Raw genomic sequence first — 20000 nt, forward strand, 5'->3', positions numbered from 1 at the left:
ATGCACTCTGCAGCAGGGCAGCTGAGATCTTAAAAGAGAGCCCATGGAGTTTGACACCGTGAATGAAGGATGGGGGATGAGGAGAATTCATGCGTGCTAAAAGTAAAACTCTCCTGGACACAGTCCACGGCGCTATGCCTCCAGAGCTTAACTCCTCAGAGATCATGCTTTTGAAAAGCATGCAATGTCAATTGATTTCACGATAGCACAGACTACGATCCTCTACAGCTGTTTTGTCTACCAGTTGTTTTCAGAGCCAGTTAGGGAGGTTGTTATCGTTTGTGTTGTTGAAATGACGGGTTCTCCTCTACATGGGGAATTTGTGCTCTATCATATCTGATAACCTCTTCACTTCATTCACTCAAATCTGAATTGAATGATGTGGTTTAAAGAGACACAATGGCCTCAAGCAGTCTGTATGTGATTACAATGAATGATATGGTGAGGTGCATTAAGTATATGTATATGGTGCTAGATTTGCATTCTAAATGTGAAAGGCCTAATTTAGTGGATCAGGACAGGTCAGGGCAAGCAAACCAGAATTCACTTCAGGCCAGCTGAGTCCAGGGCAGTACACTAATTCAATACACTATATGTAAATATGTATTTCATGCTCCCGACGGGAGCTCCTCACTGCCAGGTGAGCCAGTACTGTACAATAGCAGTGGCAACAAATAAATATGTGGGGAGGCTAAATGTATACATATAAAAGTAAGAAAGAATATCAAAAATATTTCAAAATCAAAATGATATTTATTTGGGCCGCGGACCCCATCTCACAATATTTTGTTCCAGGGACCCCCCAGAAGCAATGATTTGAGTTAAAAATGTTTTTTTTTAAATAGCAGATCTACAAGCTCATAGCATATATCTGCTATTTTTGAATAGCCAAAGTATAAAGTAATGGTTTAAGTGGTTACACAGATGCGTTCCCGGTTTTAACAGGTTAAGAAAAGCTGACAACGTATATAACATGACATGAGCTCAGTTCACTGAGAATCAAACACGTGTTCCAGTCCACCACAGTCAGTGCAGTATGTGTCAGTGAGGCAGGTCTGAACAGGTCACAGGGAAGCGTGGCGTGGGAGGCTACAGTCAGGCTAAGGGGAATGACATGGATAAGATTTGACTGATTATGCAGCCAGCTCAGGCAGCACGCAAACCTACATTATGGTTAACGTTTAAAGGAGTAGTTCACCCCCCAAAAAAAACGTTTTTTCTATCAATTACCCACCCAATGAAGGCTTGAATTTATGAAGAGTTTTTAGTTTTTGTCACATTCCTAAGCCAATAATTTGATGACAATAGATAGGTTAATAGGAGACTCAATGACCCGGTGTAGGAAACAACTCCTTTAGCCATTTGTTCTCAAACTTTTTTTTATTTCTAGGACCCCCATAACTCTGAAAGTGTACACATTCAAATTGTACATTTGTACCTTACAAATTTGTAAGGGCCCATTTGGAACGACGTCAAGGAATCCTGAGGGTCCCTGGACCTCACTTTGAGAACCACTGGTTTTAGCCAAACTCTAGTCACTTGAAATGCTTTCTGCACTTTCCATTGTTCAGCTCTTAGAGGCTGCACACTCTATAAATAGAGGTATTATGTAGAAGATATGAAAAAGATTGGAAGGAATGCACAGTTACAAAGTACGAGCTGCAACATTTGTCCATGCAGTGTTGAGTATATTGGACAAACAAGTTTATGACCCGAATATATATAGTACATTAACAGGCTACCAAATCTGATTGTATCGATTGACAGCAAGAAATTGTATGTTACAGTAAAAGCTGCTAGCAGCTTTGCAAATGTCTTTTTGAAAGCAAAGACTGGCCCACACAACATCAGCTTTTTGACATCCGTTTTCTTCTCCTCCAAAACAACTGCACATAAATGCATGCCAAGTCAGAGGAAAAATGTCATCAATTTCCTAAGTTGGACTTTCCGAGTTCCAGAGGACCACGTTTACTCCCAGTACAGGCTGTGTACTGCCCCCCAACAAGCTGCCCAAACAAATGGTTATGTTTAGGTTTAGTTCAGAGATGGTTGTGGGTAAGCTGTGTACCGAATCAATTGAATCAGTTCACTGAAAAGTTTTATTCAAATGTATTCACCAGTTCGTTGCTTGTCTGGAGCTTCGCTTGCATTACTTGTTTAATATCGCGTCAAATAAGAACTATGTTCCAAAAATAAACAAATGATCCCGGCGGTTTGACTCATATGGATATGAAGCAACTGACGGCGAGAAAACGCTAATGTTACCGCCGCCGAATTAGTTACATTTTCGCCAGAAATAGACTGTATCAAATATGAGTGACTGACTATCATAAACGATGCAGAGCCACCTCCCCGACAATATCGCCGGGACAGTTTGTTGATTTTTGGACCACAATTCTTATATGAGACGATTTTGGGAGCAGCGAATCAGTAGGTTCCCGGTTCGATCCTAGGCCTTCAGCAAGACACTATCTTTCTCCTGATGAGCGTGTTAGTGCCTTCTTCTCTGCCAATGTGTGAATGTAAAACGCTTTGGGTAAAAGTTCTGCATAAATGCACCTTTACCAGTCATTTCCTTTGCAGAGATCAGTGCCTGAGGGGGAGAGCAAGCCTCCGCAATGAGCTCAATGTGGCGAATGGCTTATATAATGGCTAATTTTTCAGTTCAGTTCAATGGTAAAAGAGCAACTACTTTTCAGCCAATCAAAATGAAGCAAATGACTGAGAGCTCAGCTGACTGAACTGAACCGTATTTTCAGGAAGTGATTTACTGCATTTTGTTACTTTGACACAACAATACAGCCTTCTAGCTGTCACACATACTGCCGTGACAGGGCATGGTGTTGTTTTAAAGTCTTGCTATGCCCTCCCGATGAAGTCGTGTTGATGGGTCTTTTTCCACAGAGAAGGTACCACTCATAGCCAACAACAGTGGTAATGTACATCAGGTAATGTACAGTAAGTTTAGAGTTATTGCTGCTCTTACCTCTTTCCTATTTGAGTAGGGATTGAAGCCATGCAAGAGGCTGAACTTCTAACGTCTCGTTCTCAGTTTGATTCAGTTGTGAAGGGGTGACAAATGAATGATTTATGGGTGCTCTCGGGAAAGCCTCAGTGTACAGTCATTACGCAGGCATTTGGCAGACTTCATGAGGTTTCGTGTTGTGTCTGAAGATTTTTTTTTTCACCAGTCGCCTACATTATGCTGTAAGTTGGCAGCCGATTGATTCAGATGTGGGGGTTTCCTGTTGATACCCATAGTTCTCTGTGGTGCTTCACATGGGCATACAGTGGAGCTTGCTGTTGCTATTGACCTAGTTGTGGTTAACGTGTGTTTTGATAGTTTGATAACACAACCTGTTTGAATGTACCTGACTGTTGATGTGGTTGAACCCAGTTTGTCTATACAAGTAAGACGCGCGAACGCGGGAAGCGAACGCAGCTCGAAAATAACGTAGCAAGAAGAAATCTAAAACTGTCCTCAAACTAAGGCGTTTTCAACTTGCCATCCGGCCTGAAATATGCACAAATGACATGGAATTCTTAGATATCCCAATAGATGAACTCATCTAGATGCTTTTAAATGTGTTATTTTTGACTGTAGCTGCTGTATTTCTCTCAGAGGAGTGTAATTAGTCACCCAGGGGCAGGCGGATTTCAGCCACACTGTTGCACTCTGAGATCTGTCAGCAGCCAATGAGAGCGTGAGTCACATGGGGGCACGGCTGCACACAGGCAGTGCACACAATACTGCACACAGACACACAACCTGAGCACGGTTTCATAAGCTCCACTTGCGCTGCGTTCGCAATTACACAGTAGTTGCTTTGGTCTTCGTATGTTAAACGTATCAAATCTCGTGTGAGATGTGTCCAACTTGATTTTCTTTTCCATCAAATCACTTTAATCAGATGTGACATCAATGTGACATGTTTCTGCGTGTGTTTTTGCTTTCCAGCCGGTATGTTCCCTTACTCCATCCCAATTCGACAGCTGTGTAAGTTCTGCGATGTGCAGGTGTCGCCCTGTAACGGCACGGGGACCTGTGTGTCCAACTGTTCCATCACTTCCATCTGTGGGGCGGATGAGGAGGTCTGTGTCGCTATCTGGTAGGTACCTCACGGCTTGATTGGCTAAATCTGACTTGTCTCGTGTGCGTGTGCGTGTGCGTGCGTGCGTGCGTGCGTGCGTGCGTGCGTGCGTGCGTGCGTGCGTGCGTGCGTGCGTGCGTGCGTGCGTGCGTGCGTGCGTGCGTGCGTGCGTGCGTGCGTGCGTGCGTGCGTGCGTGCGTGCGTGCGTGCGTGCGTGCGTGCGTGCGTGCGTGCGTGCGTGCGTGCGTGCGTGCGTGCGTGCGTGCGTGCGTGCGTGCGTGCGTGCGTGCGTGCGTGCGTGCGCCCAGACCCCTTGGATTTGGCATTTCTATCTCTGGTGCCCTAATATACACTGTCAAATCCTCTTTAACACTCTCGGAGACGGAGTAATTACAGATAGGTTACATACACAGTCATTTAGCTGGGGACCCCCTGGAACCCTCTCAACGACCCATGGGGGGTCCCTGGACTCTGCTGAGAACCAGTGAACTACTACTAGATGCATTTCTCTCACACTCCGTCCCTCTCTCCAGGAGGAAGAATGAAAGCGTCTTCACGGTGGAGACCGTGTGCCACAACCCGTCGGTGCCGCTGTACGGCGTTCTGTTGGACGACTACAACAGCTCCACCTGCGTGATGAAGGAGAAGAAGTCGAGAAATGGAACCGCTTACTTCTGTTCCTGCTCCGACGAAGAGTGCAACGAGTACCTGTCCTTCACCCCCAGTGAGTACTGTATGTAAAACAAACGCACTCTTGCTGAGACGTGGGTACGTTATTTTGACCGCTGCAATAGGTTGGGTGTTTTTGTCTTGGAAGAAAAAGAGAAAAACACCACAATTACACCACTCTAAAAGTCTTAACCCATTTATACCGGGAACGCATCTGTGTAACCACTTGAACCATTACTTTATACTTTGGCTATTCAAAAATATATATTTTTAAATTTGTGCAAATCTTTGAATAAATATTTTTTCTAAAACAAACATTTTAAGTCAAATCTTTGCTCCTGGGGGGTCCCTGGAACAACATATTTTGAGATGGGGGTCTGCGGCCAAATACATCATTTTGTAAAAGAATTTGAGTTACAAATGTTACAAATATATATTCAAAGATTTGCTAAAAATGTCAAAAATAGCAGATCTACAAGCTCATAGCACGGCACTTAAAATCTAAAATGACATGCTTTCCCAGTCTAAATGGATTAACACACTAGCGACACGAAAATCATTATTCGTAACAAGGTTGATATTTCACAGAGAATTAAGGCATCAAACTGTATGAATGAGGCAACAAGTATATGAATAGTTTGATCCGATATATCCACTGGCACATTTTCGTTTATTCATCACGCCCCCCGCGTGTAAAGACTTCAAATTGTATCAGTAATGGTATTTGGTCAATCTTTTGGGATGATAATGTGTTTTTGATGTTACTGCACATGCCATCCAGTTTCATGTTATATCAGGTCATCTTTTCTGTGCAATCAGTAGGTTATCCGTTGACTCAGAGAACACCTTGCTATTTGCATAGCCTAGAAACACAGCTTCCTCATACTCTGAGGAAGCTGCAGTAAATGATAAGAAAACAGATGGGAGCTACAGTACATGGACAGTTAGTCTTCCTGTCTTTGTGCTTTATGATCACTTATCACTGCTACCCTCGTTTCTCATTCCTTTTTCATCCTTGAACCCAAACACACACGCACAGGCATGCACACGCACACACGTTTGCCCAAAAATAGGCAAAATTTGGCTATTTTCCAGATAAATCTGGATAACTCCATCCCCAACCCGTAAACCTGCCTAATCCCTAATAACCCCAGCCTGTTTTTGCCCCCTTAATTCTAAGCCTAACTAAAAAAATCTGTTTTAACCATAAGGAGGACCTCACAATGTCTATTTCTCAAATTCTGCTATACTGTACATGTAGGGGTAGTTGTACACGCACGCACGCACGCACGCACGCACGCACGCACGCACGCACGCACGCACGCACGCACGCACGCACGCACGCACGCACGCACGCACGCACGCACGCATGCACGCACGCACACACACACACACACACACACCTTTCTCTCCCTGTCCCGTATACCTCCCCCTTCTTCTTCCAACCACAGTCAGGGAAAGTCAATGTGTAACTTGGCACGGAAGAAACGCTAGCTGGCTTCTTAGAGGTTGTGGGATTATTTGTGTGTGTGTGTGTGTGTGTGTGTGTGTGTGTGTGTGTGTGTGTGTGTGTGTGTGTGTGTGTGTGTGTGTGTGTGTGTGTGTGTGTGCTGTCACGGTTATTGTAGACCATTTACAGTAGGTTGGAGGCTGCGCTCTCATCAAATACAGGAACTGCAAACACATTTACATCATGCATGCATAGTATGTGTGTGTGCCTGCTCGCACGTGTGTGTGGGTGTGTGCATTCCCATAATATTCCCATAATATTATGATAGATTTGTAGATAATGTGTACAAGGTGTACATACATACTGTAATATGCGCGCGTGTGTGCGTGCGTGCGTGCTTGCGTGTGTGCGCTCTCGCGCGAGTGCGTGTGTGTGTATTCTTGAGTGTCTTTAGTGCAGTGTGATGCCATGCTGGAGAGCTCAGACATGTGGTTTCCTGTCTGTGTTTAACTCAAATGAGAAACATCTCCAGCACATGGTGGACAGGCACAACACACACACACCTCTATAGCAGATGACAGTACAGTACATGTACAGCACAGCACAGCACAGCACAGCACAGCACAGCACAGCACAGCACAGCACAGCACAGCACAGCACAGCACAGCACAGCACAGCACAGTGGAATTAACAACTGGATGGCACAAAACTTCTTACAGCTCAACGCTGACAAAACAGAAATCCTTATCATAGGCCCTGAGAGTATTTCTAATGCAATTCAGCTGTCCCTTGGTTCACTGGCACCCAATGCCAGTGAACCGCAAAGAACCTGGGTGTCTTTTTTGACAACCACATGAACTTTGAGCTCCATGTAAAGAACTTTACCCAGTCGTGTTTCATGGCATTTACGCAATATTGCAAAAATCAAACCAATCGTTAAGCTCCTTACACACCGGGCGCGATTTTTTCATGCGAATAATATGTTTTTTTTAAAAACCTTATAAAGTCAATGCAAGCTTCCACGGAGCGTAAAAGCGAAGCGAAAAAGCGTCTTTTATTTATTCGGAACAAGTCCGAATTTTGCGTATATTCGCATAATCGCCGGTGTGTAATGACCTTTACTTCTCAAGACCTGGAAAAAATCATACATGCCTTTGTCTCTTCCCGTCATGACTACTGTAACAGACTTTATACTACCCTGAGCCGTTCCTCTATTCATCGACTACAACTAGTACAGAATGCCGCTGGCAGAATTCTCACCAACACCAATCGTAGCGCAGTGTTGGTCGCACTTCACTGGCTGCCCATTAAGTCCACAATTGATTTTAAAATCCTTTTAATAACCTATAAAGCACTACATGGGCCGGCCCCACTTTATATCACAGACTTACTGCGCTCAAAGCCCAATGTGAGATCTCTCAGGTCCTCTGACAAAGGCCTTCTGGAAATACCCACCACCAAATTCAAGTGTAGCATAGTTTAGTAACCAATGGACCAATGTAGTTATTATTTAGTCAAAAGCTCCTGTCATGTTAATATATACGTACTTTTCATTAATGAAATATTTATAAAACACATACTTAGAATGAATGACTTTTACTAAAATGTTTTCTTTTCTTTTCAATTTAATTGTATTACTTACACTGTAGTAAGTATAGGGCATTCATTTAGGAAAAAACACACACACACACACACACACACACACACACACACACACACACACACACACACACACACACACACACACACACACACACACACACACACACACACACACACACACACACACACAGAGGCAGAGGCCTGAGGATAAGGGTTGTGGTTCCTTCCTCCCATTGAGGACACATGAAGCAGGAAGTCCATGTTTGTTTATTGGACCAGTGCCATCATGGCTGATTTCTCTACAAATGCCTGGCATTGTTGTTCGCCAGCATCACATTCTTCTGACGTGCCTATAGCACTGTTGCGGTTTTTAAGTGCTTCAGACACACACACACACACACACACACACACACACACACACACACACACACACACACACACACACACACACACACACACACACACACACGTGTCATACATGCACATATGCGGCCGTCACTGTGTCAGAATGAGGTAATGAACACATCATCAAACAGGCTTATTTGATTTTGATCAGTGTGAAGTCTATTACAAACACATGTCGATAAATCAGATAAGGAATCACTTGCTATATTGTTGTTCTTGACGCGTCTCAAAAACTAAATCAGAGCTGTTATTTATCAAGCCTCTCAAGGCAGAATTTTGCCAAACAAACTATAAAGATATTACAGTATATGTGTGTTGAACCGACCGGTATTGCCTTCCTTGGAGCTCTGTGCACTCACTAGTGGGGCTAAAAATGATCTAAGATTATTATATATACCAGAATATGTACATTCACTGAATAATTAATGTGTTAATCAATATATTATTAACAACAAAAGCTTTAAAGTTAAATAATATAAAGTACAGTGAAAAAAGCTACAAAGTGCCTTTTGGCCTAAGGCTGGTGCAAGAGGAGCCTAAATTATCTCAACCAGTTTCATGGAAAATCGGCCATTACGTTTTGAGATATCTTACATGCAAGTGGACATTTTAGCCTTATGGTGGCACTAGAGGAAAAGCCACAGGGTCATCAAAATCATTATGGGCCATCGTCTGGGGAGCATGAAGATACAAAGGAAATTCCATGGCAATCCAGCCAGTAGTTTTTGAGATATTATATATATTTGAGATATTATATATGATTGAGGGTAAAAATGTGAAAAGTGGAAATTTGCACCTAATGGTGCTAGAGGAAATACCATGGGGTGCGTACTTTCCAGGTACATATATTGTTTGGGAGTAAAGTGGTACAATAGACTGACTTACCAACCGACAACAACACCATTCTTACAGCCCTGCACTAAGCAGCTCAGACAACATTGTTGATTCTGGAATCATCTGGCATCCTATGCTCATTAGGGGAGTGGATCATAAAGACTAACCCAGACCTCTACAAGACATCTCATGGCAGACAATCAGACTGTAGACTGATATGGTCTGACATGCAGTTCCACTACACATTTTGTTTGTTTTAGCTTGTTTTAGCTTGTGTGAATATTATAATTAAACACGTTGCTTGTTTTAGATCTGATTCTTTGATTCCATTCAGTATGTATTTTTCCATAGATGCCGCCTCATCCCTCACAGCTGTTTCTGGAGTTAATTTAGGCACCGCTGGCTACAAATAAAATCTTCCTCATGATCTGAACTATTTTTCACCACCAGGGGATATTTTGAGGAAGACAAGATCATATTTGGAGACAAAACACATTCTGTGTGTATTCTTGATGCGATCTGGAAAGAGGAAGAGGAGATGAACACATGTGGCGGGATGAGGGGAAAAATGTGGTGTGTGAGTACGTGTACAGTATGTATGTATTCCAAGTTCGCATTTGTATTTTTACGGGTCGTCCGTCCGCTCACCGTTGGCTTGGAGCCGCATTGCAGTCATTCAGTCATCCAGTCAGATTGTTGGCCCAAGTACAGAAATACTGAGGAAAAAGTAGCGACTGAAGGGGAGATATAGAGATATACTGTATCTGGACAGAGAAAAAGGAGAGACGGTATGAGTCGGTCTGGGTTGTAAAGGAAGCACTGTTACCATAACAAATAAATAGTGATGCTGTTCACTTCAGTCTCCCTGTGGCTGGATTCCTCCACGCTGCCACACAACATGATACCAGCCTGGATAAAGACAAGTTATTTATACACAGGCAGGCGGGGGAACTGGTAAACAAGTTTACTCATGTGTAAACTTCTTACATTTCAGGGTTATTAAGTGGTAACACGCGTAATACAAGCATGCAGGAAATATTTGCAACCGTATACTGTACACAGACGTCTAGTTGAGGTGAGTTATGTTTTTTTCCGAGTACAACATTATGTAACACATTAATTAGATATGGCTTCATAGCACTTTAACTTAACTACACAGTAGAATATACTACTGCATAGTAGTGCTGAGTAGAATACCTGCTGGTTGACGTGAAGAACTGAAACTCATACAGAAAATGCAATAGCTCCCCTAGCCAAGCAGGCCTAGCATCTTGAAAGAACGGTAGAAATTTGGTCTCTCCCATGGAAGACATGGGGTTGAATCTCGAATTGCAGCTTTAAAGACGCCATGAAATAAAATTTAAAAAAATCGCGCTCCTAGTGCATATCTGGCAACAATGGAGACATAATTAACTCTAGATTTAAAAATTAAAAATTAATAAATAAATGTTGGTGTTTTTTTTATGTCAAAAGTACCTAAAAGTCCAATCCCAAACACTTCCATCAAACAAAAGCATAATACGTTATTACATTAGCAAGCCCTTATTAATAATCATGAATCATGATTTCAGTCACCTGTGTGATTCCCAGCTCAATGTTCCTCCACATAGCTGAGGTTTGAATCAAAATCTAGGTTTATGAGTTCCATAATTCTGGATAGGAAATGAAACTGCCATGCTGCAGCAATTTTAGCAATGTCTTATAAGCAACTGTTTTCTCTTATCATAAAACTATTGGCCACTGGACTATAGACATTACATCAGTATTCACCTGTTATAGGCCAGGTGTGTAACAGACCTCGGCACAATAGAACTTTATAACATATTTTGAAAGCCTGAACAAAGCAGGCATTTTTTGCAATAGTTTATAATACACAGAACCTTCAATGCCGTAAATGAAATACCTGACGTAAACAGCAAGTGAAGGGTGAAAAATACTGCACGTATGGAAAAAAACTATGAATTCATAACACAAATAACTAAATATTTAATCAAAGAATAGATCTTAGTCCTTATAGATGAAGCAGCGGGAAAGGTTCCATAACGATAATGAGACACTGAACATAGTAACATATTCATCACAGGTTTAGCAGATTAGCGGAGCTGAGTGTGGCTTTACTCCTCTCAGAGTTTAGAATGGCTCTCCTTAATCCACTCATCACCTATTTTTAACATGAAATCATGTCTGGTTTGACTTCATAGGAAATTATTTCCTCTTTAATATCCACCACTCACATCCGTTATTAAAAACACATTGTTAAGAGTCGACGCACCAGTAACTGGTTTGAGAATTAAGACCATGAGTCATTTAGAGAAGCTTCAAGCTTCTCAGTCCACGCACTGCGCGTACACACACGCACACACACACAAACACACAACCACACAAACACACAAGCTGATGATGTGTTTAATTACAGAGCGGAGCGTCCTGTTAGTCTGAATGGCGTGTCAAACCCCATTGAAAGCTGTGTGAGAACCCTCTGGCATCCTGATTGGAAAAGGCAACACGAGTGCTATTACTAGTTTCTCTTGGCACATTCTGATTGGCACTGGTGCTGTTCACTCCAGTTTTATGCCTCACACGCACACTCACAATGTCCAAAAGGCATTTAGGGTCTGTGCCTATTTAAAACTCTTTAAAACACGAATGCACGCACAAACACACACACACACACACACACACACACACATGCACCCACACACACACACACACACACACACACACACACACACACGCGCGCGCGCGCACAAACACACACACACACACACACACACACGCACCCACACACACACACACACACACACACACACACACACACACATGCACCCACACACACACACACACACACACTCTCACACACACACGCACCAACACACACGCGTGCGCACAGGCACTCATGTGTGTGTGTGTGTGTGTGTGTGTGTGTGTGTATTTTTTACATTTATTTGTGGCTTAGCCCAAAGCGATGTAAATAGTTTTACTACTTCATAGACACACCTAAACAGTACAGTACAGGCCTAGATCATGAAGATTTTCATTATAGATTTACTGTACATACTTAGATCACACTAAGTATGTAAATATTATGTATCTTGGATGATCACACCACACTGTCACCCCAGTACCTGGCAACTGAAGAAGTCAACATCTGAAAATAATAATAATAGCAAATTAAAAAATAAATAAAAGCAAGTTCAAAGCACAGGCTTCAGGGTTACTTAAAGGTTAATTGTATAACCACATAACAGCTTATGCTGAAACCAAAATTGTGTATAATTGTTACACATATCCCTGAACACTGAGGAAGATTATGGCAAGTATTGGCATGTCAAAGAGATAACTTGATATTCTCTGCAGCAATTCATCAGCATTTTCAAAACATGCTTTGTGCTTCTCTATAAAGCTGGTGACACTATAGTATGCTGCATTTGTTGTAATACTGGATAAATGTATAAAGTAACTCTACCTAGTAATATATCCTAATAAAATTGATAGTTCCGGTACTTGATTATGATTGGCTGAGCAACATTTGAAGCAGTTGTAAAATGCCCTATAAATACACACCTCTGACTGCATATATCGGTATTACTGCACGTTCTGAAATGTCCGATTGTTTTGTGAATTTTGATATACAAAAACAGTTTCTCATAACATTTTAGGCGAGATATAGGCCATGCAGATGCTTAACATTGATTCATTTCACATTTACATTTCACATGGCGTGTTTACAATATCCACAGTTCAGGAACCTCCGTGCGTTAGTAGCCAGTCAGGGACTACTTTCTCCGCTCCGTGTCATAACAACGCCCCTTAGCTGTTCTAAAATCACTGTAAAACACGGCCTCTTGGGGCTTATTACTTTCATTTGTAACTCCAGGTCCATTTGGTTCCATTCGTGCAGGATTTTACAGTGTAGGTGGGACATCTTCAACAGATATAAACTGTAGGGTCTTAACTTCCTCAGTCCAGCCCCAGGTCTCTCTATGCCAGTATAGCTGCCTCATCCAGTTGGGTAATTTTCCCCAGAAGGACTGGCTGGTGGTCTGAGTGAGATAGTTTTTTGAATAGGTGCCCAGCCAGACCAGACCAGGGCCAGTCAGACCAATACACACACAGGCTTGCTACTGTTCTATTCCCCCTACAGGAACTCCAAGGGTTGGCAGTCACTTGTGTCAGGCTGGCATCAGAGGTAGTGGTAGTTAACGCTGCTTCATACTGTGCCTCGCACGGTCGCACGGTTGATTGCAATTGCACTGCCCACTATTTCTACACATTAAAATCCTCAGTCTTAATTTATCCATGTGTAACTCCGGGAGTGTAACCAAATGGACCCTTATTTATGGATGCAATTTTGTTTACATTTTGTTCACTCCAAGGGTTAAATTAATGCAGAGGATTTTATTGTATATTGGCGTGTTTTTGTACATTGGACATAGCTCCTTCTATTATCATTGTTGCACTTGCCTCAGCTGGACTTATAGGATGTATTGCTGTCTGCACCCTGTGTGAAGTGGGCGGTGTCTTGCTAGCTAATCACAATACTGAATGGAGTCAACCAATCATGTACAAAAAATAAATACATTTATTGAAACACTCTTTATGATGGACGAAACCATAACCAATTTATGGGTTTTTTTAAGTTATGGTTTCTTATATAGGGCTATGCACATGTGTCATGTGACACTGGCCAATCACAGTCCTGAATAGACTGTGATTGGCCAATCACGGTGCAGGGTTAGGCGGGGTACTTTTTGGCCAATCACAGCGCAGGATTTGTTGTACAAATATCCAAACCTCACTTATAGGGGCGGTTTCACCGCCCAAAAAAGATTGCCAATAGTCACTTAGCAACAGCAGTTACCACATATAGTGACACAGGAGCTATGTTACCTCAGACAGAACAATTTTAATCATGGCACCTATTTTTGAGAGCCTATTCATAGCTTCAGTTGTTGTCCACTATTATTACTCTGACCTTTGTGATTGAGAGTTCAAAGCCAGCGTTAATGTCACCAAAGGTCCCAGAAGCAGTTCCCATCCTGTATATAGTTGTGGCTTACCTTATGTAGCTGCTGCCCTTTAGCTCAATAACTTGAAAATATGTACTTTCACCTAACCTATCTGTTCCCTTCAGTTCGTCTCCTCTCCTCTCCAGTCATATATACAATCTAAAACACTCCACCATCTTTGCTTTTCTCTGTGATTCCAGTTGTGGAAGCTGAGGAGGTCCCAGTGGTCTCCGTCATCGTGGTGACCCTGCTGCCCCTCTTGCTGCTGGCCGTTGTGATCACGGCGATGTTCTACTGGTACCGGGTGTACCGACGTCGCGAGCTCAACCAAGAGTGGGACAGCAGCGGTAAGAAGCGCAAGGTCAAAGTCGGGGGGCTGGACTGCAGCGACGCCTGTGCCATCATGATGGACGATGACGGCTCTGACAGCAGCTCCACGCACGCCAACAACCTGAACCACAACACCGAACCGCTGCCTATTGAGCTGGACATGCAGGTGCTGGAACTGCTCTGTTGTGCAATTCATTGGCTTTATTCGTTTTTGTGCTTGTTTATCTGATCCGATCTGCTGAATCACTACATGAGGTCCTACTTTATTCTTTGACGTATGACCGTGTCGTGCGCCGAAAATAGCACAACTTGTCGCGTGCGACAGAGTATGAATTAAGCATAAGATTGTCGCACAAACACAGATGATGATGTTCTCTTAATGTGATTGTATAAAACCTTACAACTTTTAAGAATCGAATAGAATGTTTTCAGATGTTTTCTAAGTGAAATTGATTGTCAGAGATCCAGCATATACATTTTCTTTTCGTCAAGCGGGTGGCACAGTATACTAATCAACTTTTAACCTTTGACCTTGACCAGGTGGGTAAAGGCCGCTTCGCCCAGGTGTACAAGGCTAAGCTGAAGCAAAGCACATCAGGCCAGTTTGAAACGGTGGCTGTTAAGATCTTCCCCTATGAGGAGTATGCTTCCTGGAAGAACGAGAAGGACATCTTCTCCGATACGGACCTCAAACATGAGAACATTCTCCACTTCCTCACAGCCGAGGAGAGGAAGCTGGAGAAACAGTACTGGCTGATCACCGCCTTCCACCCCAGGGGAAATCTACAGGTGAGAATAGACAATGGATCGATCAATCCTACCTAACTCTCTACCTACCTGCCTACCTGTTTTATTCCACCCCAGGGCGAACCGTGGAACAAGACCTTTTTTATATACACATATAAAAAAGAAAACCTGTTGTGTTACAAAGCTTCAGTTTTGTAATACAAACCACATAATACAAGCCAAACGTCTGTTCACCCCGGATCAGTTTTCACATTCACTGCTGGCACACGAAGAGTGATAATGATAGTCATAATGATTCTTCTTTTGAAATAGTGAATCCATTCTCTATCTTTCACCATACTGACATTCCTGGAACCTCTCTGACCTGCAGGAGCACCTGACACACCATGTGATCAGCTGGGAGGACCTGTGTGTGCTGGCTAGCTCCCTGGCCAAAGGTGTGGCTCACCTCCATAGCGACCATCTTCTCTCTGGACGCCCTAAGGTACAACTGAGATCTATCTGTCTGTCTGTCTGTCTGTCTGTCTGTCTGTCTGTCTGTCTGTCTGTCTGTCTGTCTGTCTGTCTGTCTGTCTGTCTGTCTGTCTGTCTGTCTGTCTGTCTGTCTGTCTGTCTGTCTGTCTGTCTGTCTGTCTGTCTGTCTGTCTGTCATTTTAAACTAAGAAAACTTCTACCACTGACTGCCAGGGCGACCCCGTGCTAACGATAATTGAAATAAAGTTACTGCAAGACAAACCAACAATTTCAGTCAAAGATTTCAATCATGATGAACAAAATGATTAATGTCATATTCAATGTCAGTGACTTGTGTCAGTGCCTGAATGTGACGAGTATTATTTACACGTCATCAGACAGACCATCGGAGGCCCATATCATTCATTCAGATATTTCCAGGTGGTTTTAATTTGATGCATGATATTATTCTTCCTACCCATGTTGATAGGCATAGGTGCTTTTGTTTTGAAGCTTCTACTTTTATTTTGTCATCAATACTCCATCGGTATGTCATCATTCCCCCAAGGTGCCCATCATCCATCGGGACATCAAGAGCTCCAACATCCTGGTGAAAAATGACCTGACCTGCTGCCTGTGTGACTTTGGCCTGGGTCTCCGTCTGGATAACTCTCTGTCTGTTGATGATCTAGCTAACAGTGGCCAGGTGAGAGCTACTACTGTACAATATATCTCTTAGTCATAAAGGATGCTACTCTAACCTCACGAATCATCCCTATTCTGGGGTCGAACATTCGGCGAAGATATTTAGAGCCCTTGGGAATCCTGTCAACTAAGTATAGGGTTTAAGTGGTTACGTGAAACTCTTTCAGTAATATCGTATTTATAAAAGCAGTATTGTTAGTATTCATCAAAACATAACTGAGAACAAGTTTAATATGATTTGTTATCTGCTGTACATTACTACAAACGTTTATATAGGGGTTGATATACATAAATATATATGTATTTGCCGTGTGAATAATTTATTATCATGGGTGTTCATAGTGTTTGTTATGCAGGTATAGCACTGTATGTTTCTATTGGAACAATTCCATGTAAACATCTTGGCTGGCAGTCGTAAAAGAATGGGCTACTGTGCCTTTTTCAATTTTCTTCTACAAACTGGGCTTTGGAGCTCAAAGAAAGCCTATTATCTTTAATTCGGTGTTATGGAAGCTTTCTCTCTCTCTCTCTGTCATCTAAGCTCTGCATGTTTAGCCATTTTAAGGCTTTAGTTTGGTTTGGGGGATATATGAGCTGGCCTTGTTTGTTTTTTCTTCTTTCATGTAGTTCTCTGTGTTGTGCGTTGTGTTTCTGTGTTGTGATGGCACAGACATACTGTACAGTAGAACGCTGACAGAAGACATTGGACAGAGAGATGAGTGCGGCGCAAGATTAAATGAGAGAAGTAAAGGCTTGGTTGTGACATGCAAACACCTTTAGGCAGCTCTGTCTGTCTGTCTGTCTGTCTGTCTGTCTGTCTGTCTGTCTGTCTGTCTGTCTGTCTGTCTGTCTGTCTGTCTGTCTGTCTGTCTGTCTGTCTGTCTGTCTGTCTGTCTGTCTGTCTGTCTGTCTGTCTGTCTGTCTGTCTGTCTGTCTGTCTGTCTGTCTCTCTCTCTCTCTCTCTCTCTCTCTCTCTCTCTCTCTCTCTCTCTCTCGGAGACCTTTGTTCTGTGTTGTTTATGATTTATGATGACTTCACTGGCTGAAAATGCTTTAGCGACAGGTGATACGGTGCTGACTAATTTGACACACATGTTTGCATAGACACATCTACAGTATGCACACCGTACGAGTACACATCTACAGTATGCATACTGTAATGAAACACACATCTACAGTATGCACACTGTACAAGTACACATCTACAGTATGCATACTGTAAATAAACACATATATACAGTATGCATACTGTAAATAAACACATATATACAGTATGCATACTGTTATTAAACACATATATACAGTATGCATACTGTACTTAAACACACATCTACAGTATGCGTACTGTAGTTAAACACACATCTGCAGTATGCATACTGTAATTAAACACACATCTACAGTATGCATACTGTAATTAAACACACATCTACAGTATTTATACTGTACGAGCAAACATTTACAGTAGGCATACTGTAATTAAACACACCTACAATATGCATACTGTACAAACACACACATGCATAGGCTACTGTACATACAGAACTATTTGTACATAGCACAAGTATCTAACCATGTGCACAATAACTAACACGCCTACATGGGTACTCTGTTTATATATTGAACGTACATCATTATGGCTCCTTTCTTTTTTTTAAAGATTCGTTTTTGGGCTTTTTTACGCCTTTATTAGACAGGACAGTAGGCTGACAGGAAATGGGGAGAGAGAAGGGGAGAGACATGCAGCAAAGGTTATCGGGATCGGGAGTCAAACCCACGACGCGGTGTCAGGCTACATTGAGCCTAGCTAGTGCCTGAACCGCTACGCCAGCGGTCCAGGCCCATTTTTTACACTTTCATTGTTAAATTAGCTGATAGCTAGAGGGTGCTACGCAAATCGTCGCTGTCCAAAACGGTTACTTTTCAGGAAAACGAAATAATAGCATGTGTTCCGATGGATCTGATGTAGTGATTATTTAGTCACAAGCTCTTGTTAATACATTTCATTGGTTCAATGTTTATAAAACCTACAAACATAGCCACTTTAACTTTTAAAATGTTTTAAAAAATAGAGAAAATAGACAATCTACAAGCTTGTAGATCGTCTATTTTATTGATTATAGAATTGTATACATTATAGGCCGTCAAATTTGTAACACTCTTGAACGACAAAGTAGGGCATTCATTTACCAAAAACAAAATATGGAGATACAAGGAAATGTAAAAGTGAATCAACTTGAAAGGGCTGTGTTTCTGGTGTGGCCTGTATTCCTTCCAACTGCTTATCTAATTCGTCGAAACAGGAGGTGAGTCAGAGGAGAGAGTGACATGTTTACTGTGACTGACTGAGCTTAGTGGCTCATTAATGCAAGAACCCTATAACTCAGATATCAGACAGCGGGATATGAAGTAACAACACGTCACATGTTTGAAAGGGTGAATCATCCTCAGATGTTTCCACAGCATGTGAAAGTGTTTCGGTGTTTCGGTGGTGTACTGTATTTGCGTGGGTGTGTGGGTGTCGGGTGGGCGTGTGCGCGAGTGTGTTTATTTGCAAGAAAACCTTGTATGAGCATCTGTATGAAGGTGCTAATAATGTTGCTTGCATTTGTGTTGCTGTTGTGTTTCCTCGGTATGCATACTGAACACGTAGACACCCCCAGTTAGTGTGAAACCTATGAACAATAAGGTCATCACACTCTTAGCACTCACAATGACAAGTGACTCTGATCATCCTTTACATTGTCACTTCGAACCTATGCCATCTGGATGAAGATACAGAACTTTGAATTGGGAAAAAGTTTGTTTTTAGTAGAAGTTTTGTCCCTTCAGCCAGTGCGGCATTAATATTCAGTGCCAGACTTATTTCTGGTTGTGCCAGAGCCAAAAATTCATTGTAAAAAAAAAGTGCTTAGGAGCCGAGATACAGCCTTTTTCAGTAAGAAGTTAAACAAGAAGTGAATGGAGCAGCACATTTTCAAATCATGATATCTTGGGTTCTGAACATTTTTTTTCATTTGAATTTTTTTCATGACGTCTTAGACGTCACGTGGCGTTCAGGGCTTAACAATGGCGATAAAACGTGACGTCTTAGACGTCATGTGGCACTGAATGAGTTAAACAAAGTGCCTCACTGATGGAATGGTTTTCGTGTACACTGGGGACTTCATGTATTGTCTTGGTATTATGTTGTTGTGATATGTTGTTCTGTACTTTATGGTTATGAGTTTTTGTGTTGAACAGACTGTGAAGATTAATATCGCTGAGGGGAAAATAAAGACATTATTAAAACCAGTAGGCTAATACAATGTAAAATCACATGTTAATTTAACTTCACGGGTCCGTACCATTCTCTCTCAAAAGTTAAAATGAACACACAGAATTTTACTGTGTAGAATAGAATACTGCTGCTTTATGATTGCTTCTCAGGTGAGCACAGGTTACTACATGTCCCCCTAATGCACATATCTTTGGAATTTTTAAAGCTTTTTGCTGTAATGAAATGCTCCAAAATAGGGATTGATTATAAGTCGATTATTTTATAAAAGTTTTGATATTCAATAAAAATGTAAATAATCAATTAAATGGATTAGTTTGATTAACTGTTGCCCCCCTACATGTGTGTTCGATCCTCTGGTCTAGGTGGGCACGGCGCGGTACATGGCTCCAGAGGTGCTGGAGTCCAGGCTGAACCTGGAGAACACCGAG

At 42.2% G+C, this 20000-nt stretch overlaps 1 protein-coding gene across 3 annotated transcripts in view; it reads left to right on the top strand.

The window, feature by feature from the left end:
- Nucleotides 1-20000, top strand: part of tgfbr2b (transforming growth factor beta receptor 2b) — a 38705-nt gene that overhangs the window by 6365 nt on the left and 12340 nt on the right. Inside the window, exons 1-8 of one of the 3 annotated variants that reach the window (XM_080426782.1) lie at nt 2835-2948; nt 3959-4109; nt 4625-4815; nt 14261-14556; nt 14931-15179; nt 15508-15621; nt 16159-16296; nt 19935-20000. The exon at nt 19935-20000 is cut by the window's right edge and continues 76 nt beyond it. In XM_080426782.1, coding sequence (XP_080282908.1) covers nt 3964-4109; nt 4625-4815; nt 14261-14556; nt 14931-15179; nt 15508-15621; nt 16159-16296; nt 19935-20000 — 1200 coding nt within the window. In that variant the 5' untranslated portion in view covers nt 2835-2948; nt 3959-3963. Of the gene's footprint in view, nt 1-2834; nt 2949-3958; nt 4110-4624; nt 4816-14260; nt 14557-14930; nt 15180-15507; nt 15622-16158; nt 16297-19934 lie in introns of those variants that run through there. The other 2 variants (XM_080426783.1, XM_080426781.1) reach the window with 2 other exon arrangements.

The sequence above is a fragment of the Gymnoscopelus braueri genome (assembly GCF_963280865.1).
Source record: "Gymnoscopelus braueri genome assembly, chromosome: 4".
Lineage (NCBI taxonomy): Eukaryota > Metazoa > Chordata > Actinopteri > Myctophiformes > Myctophidae > Gymnoscopelus > Gymnoscopelus braueri.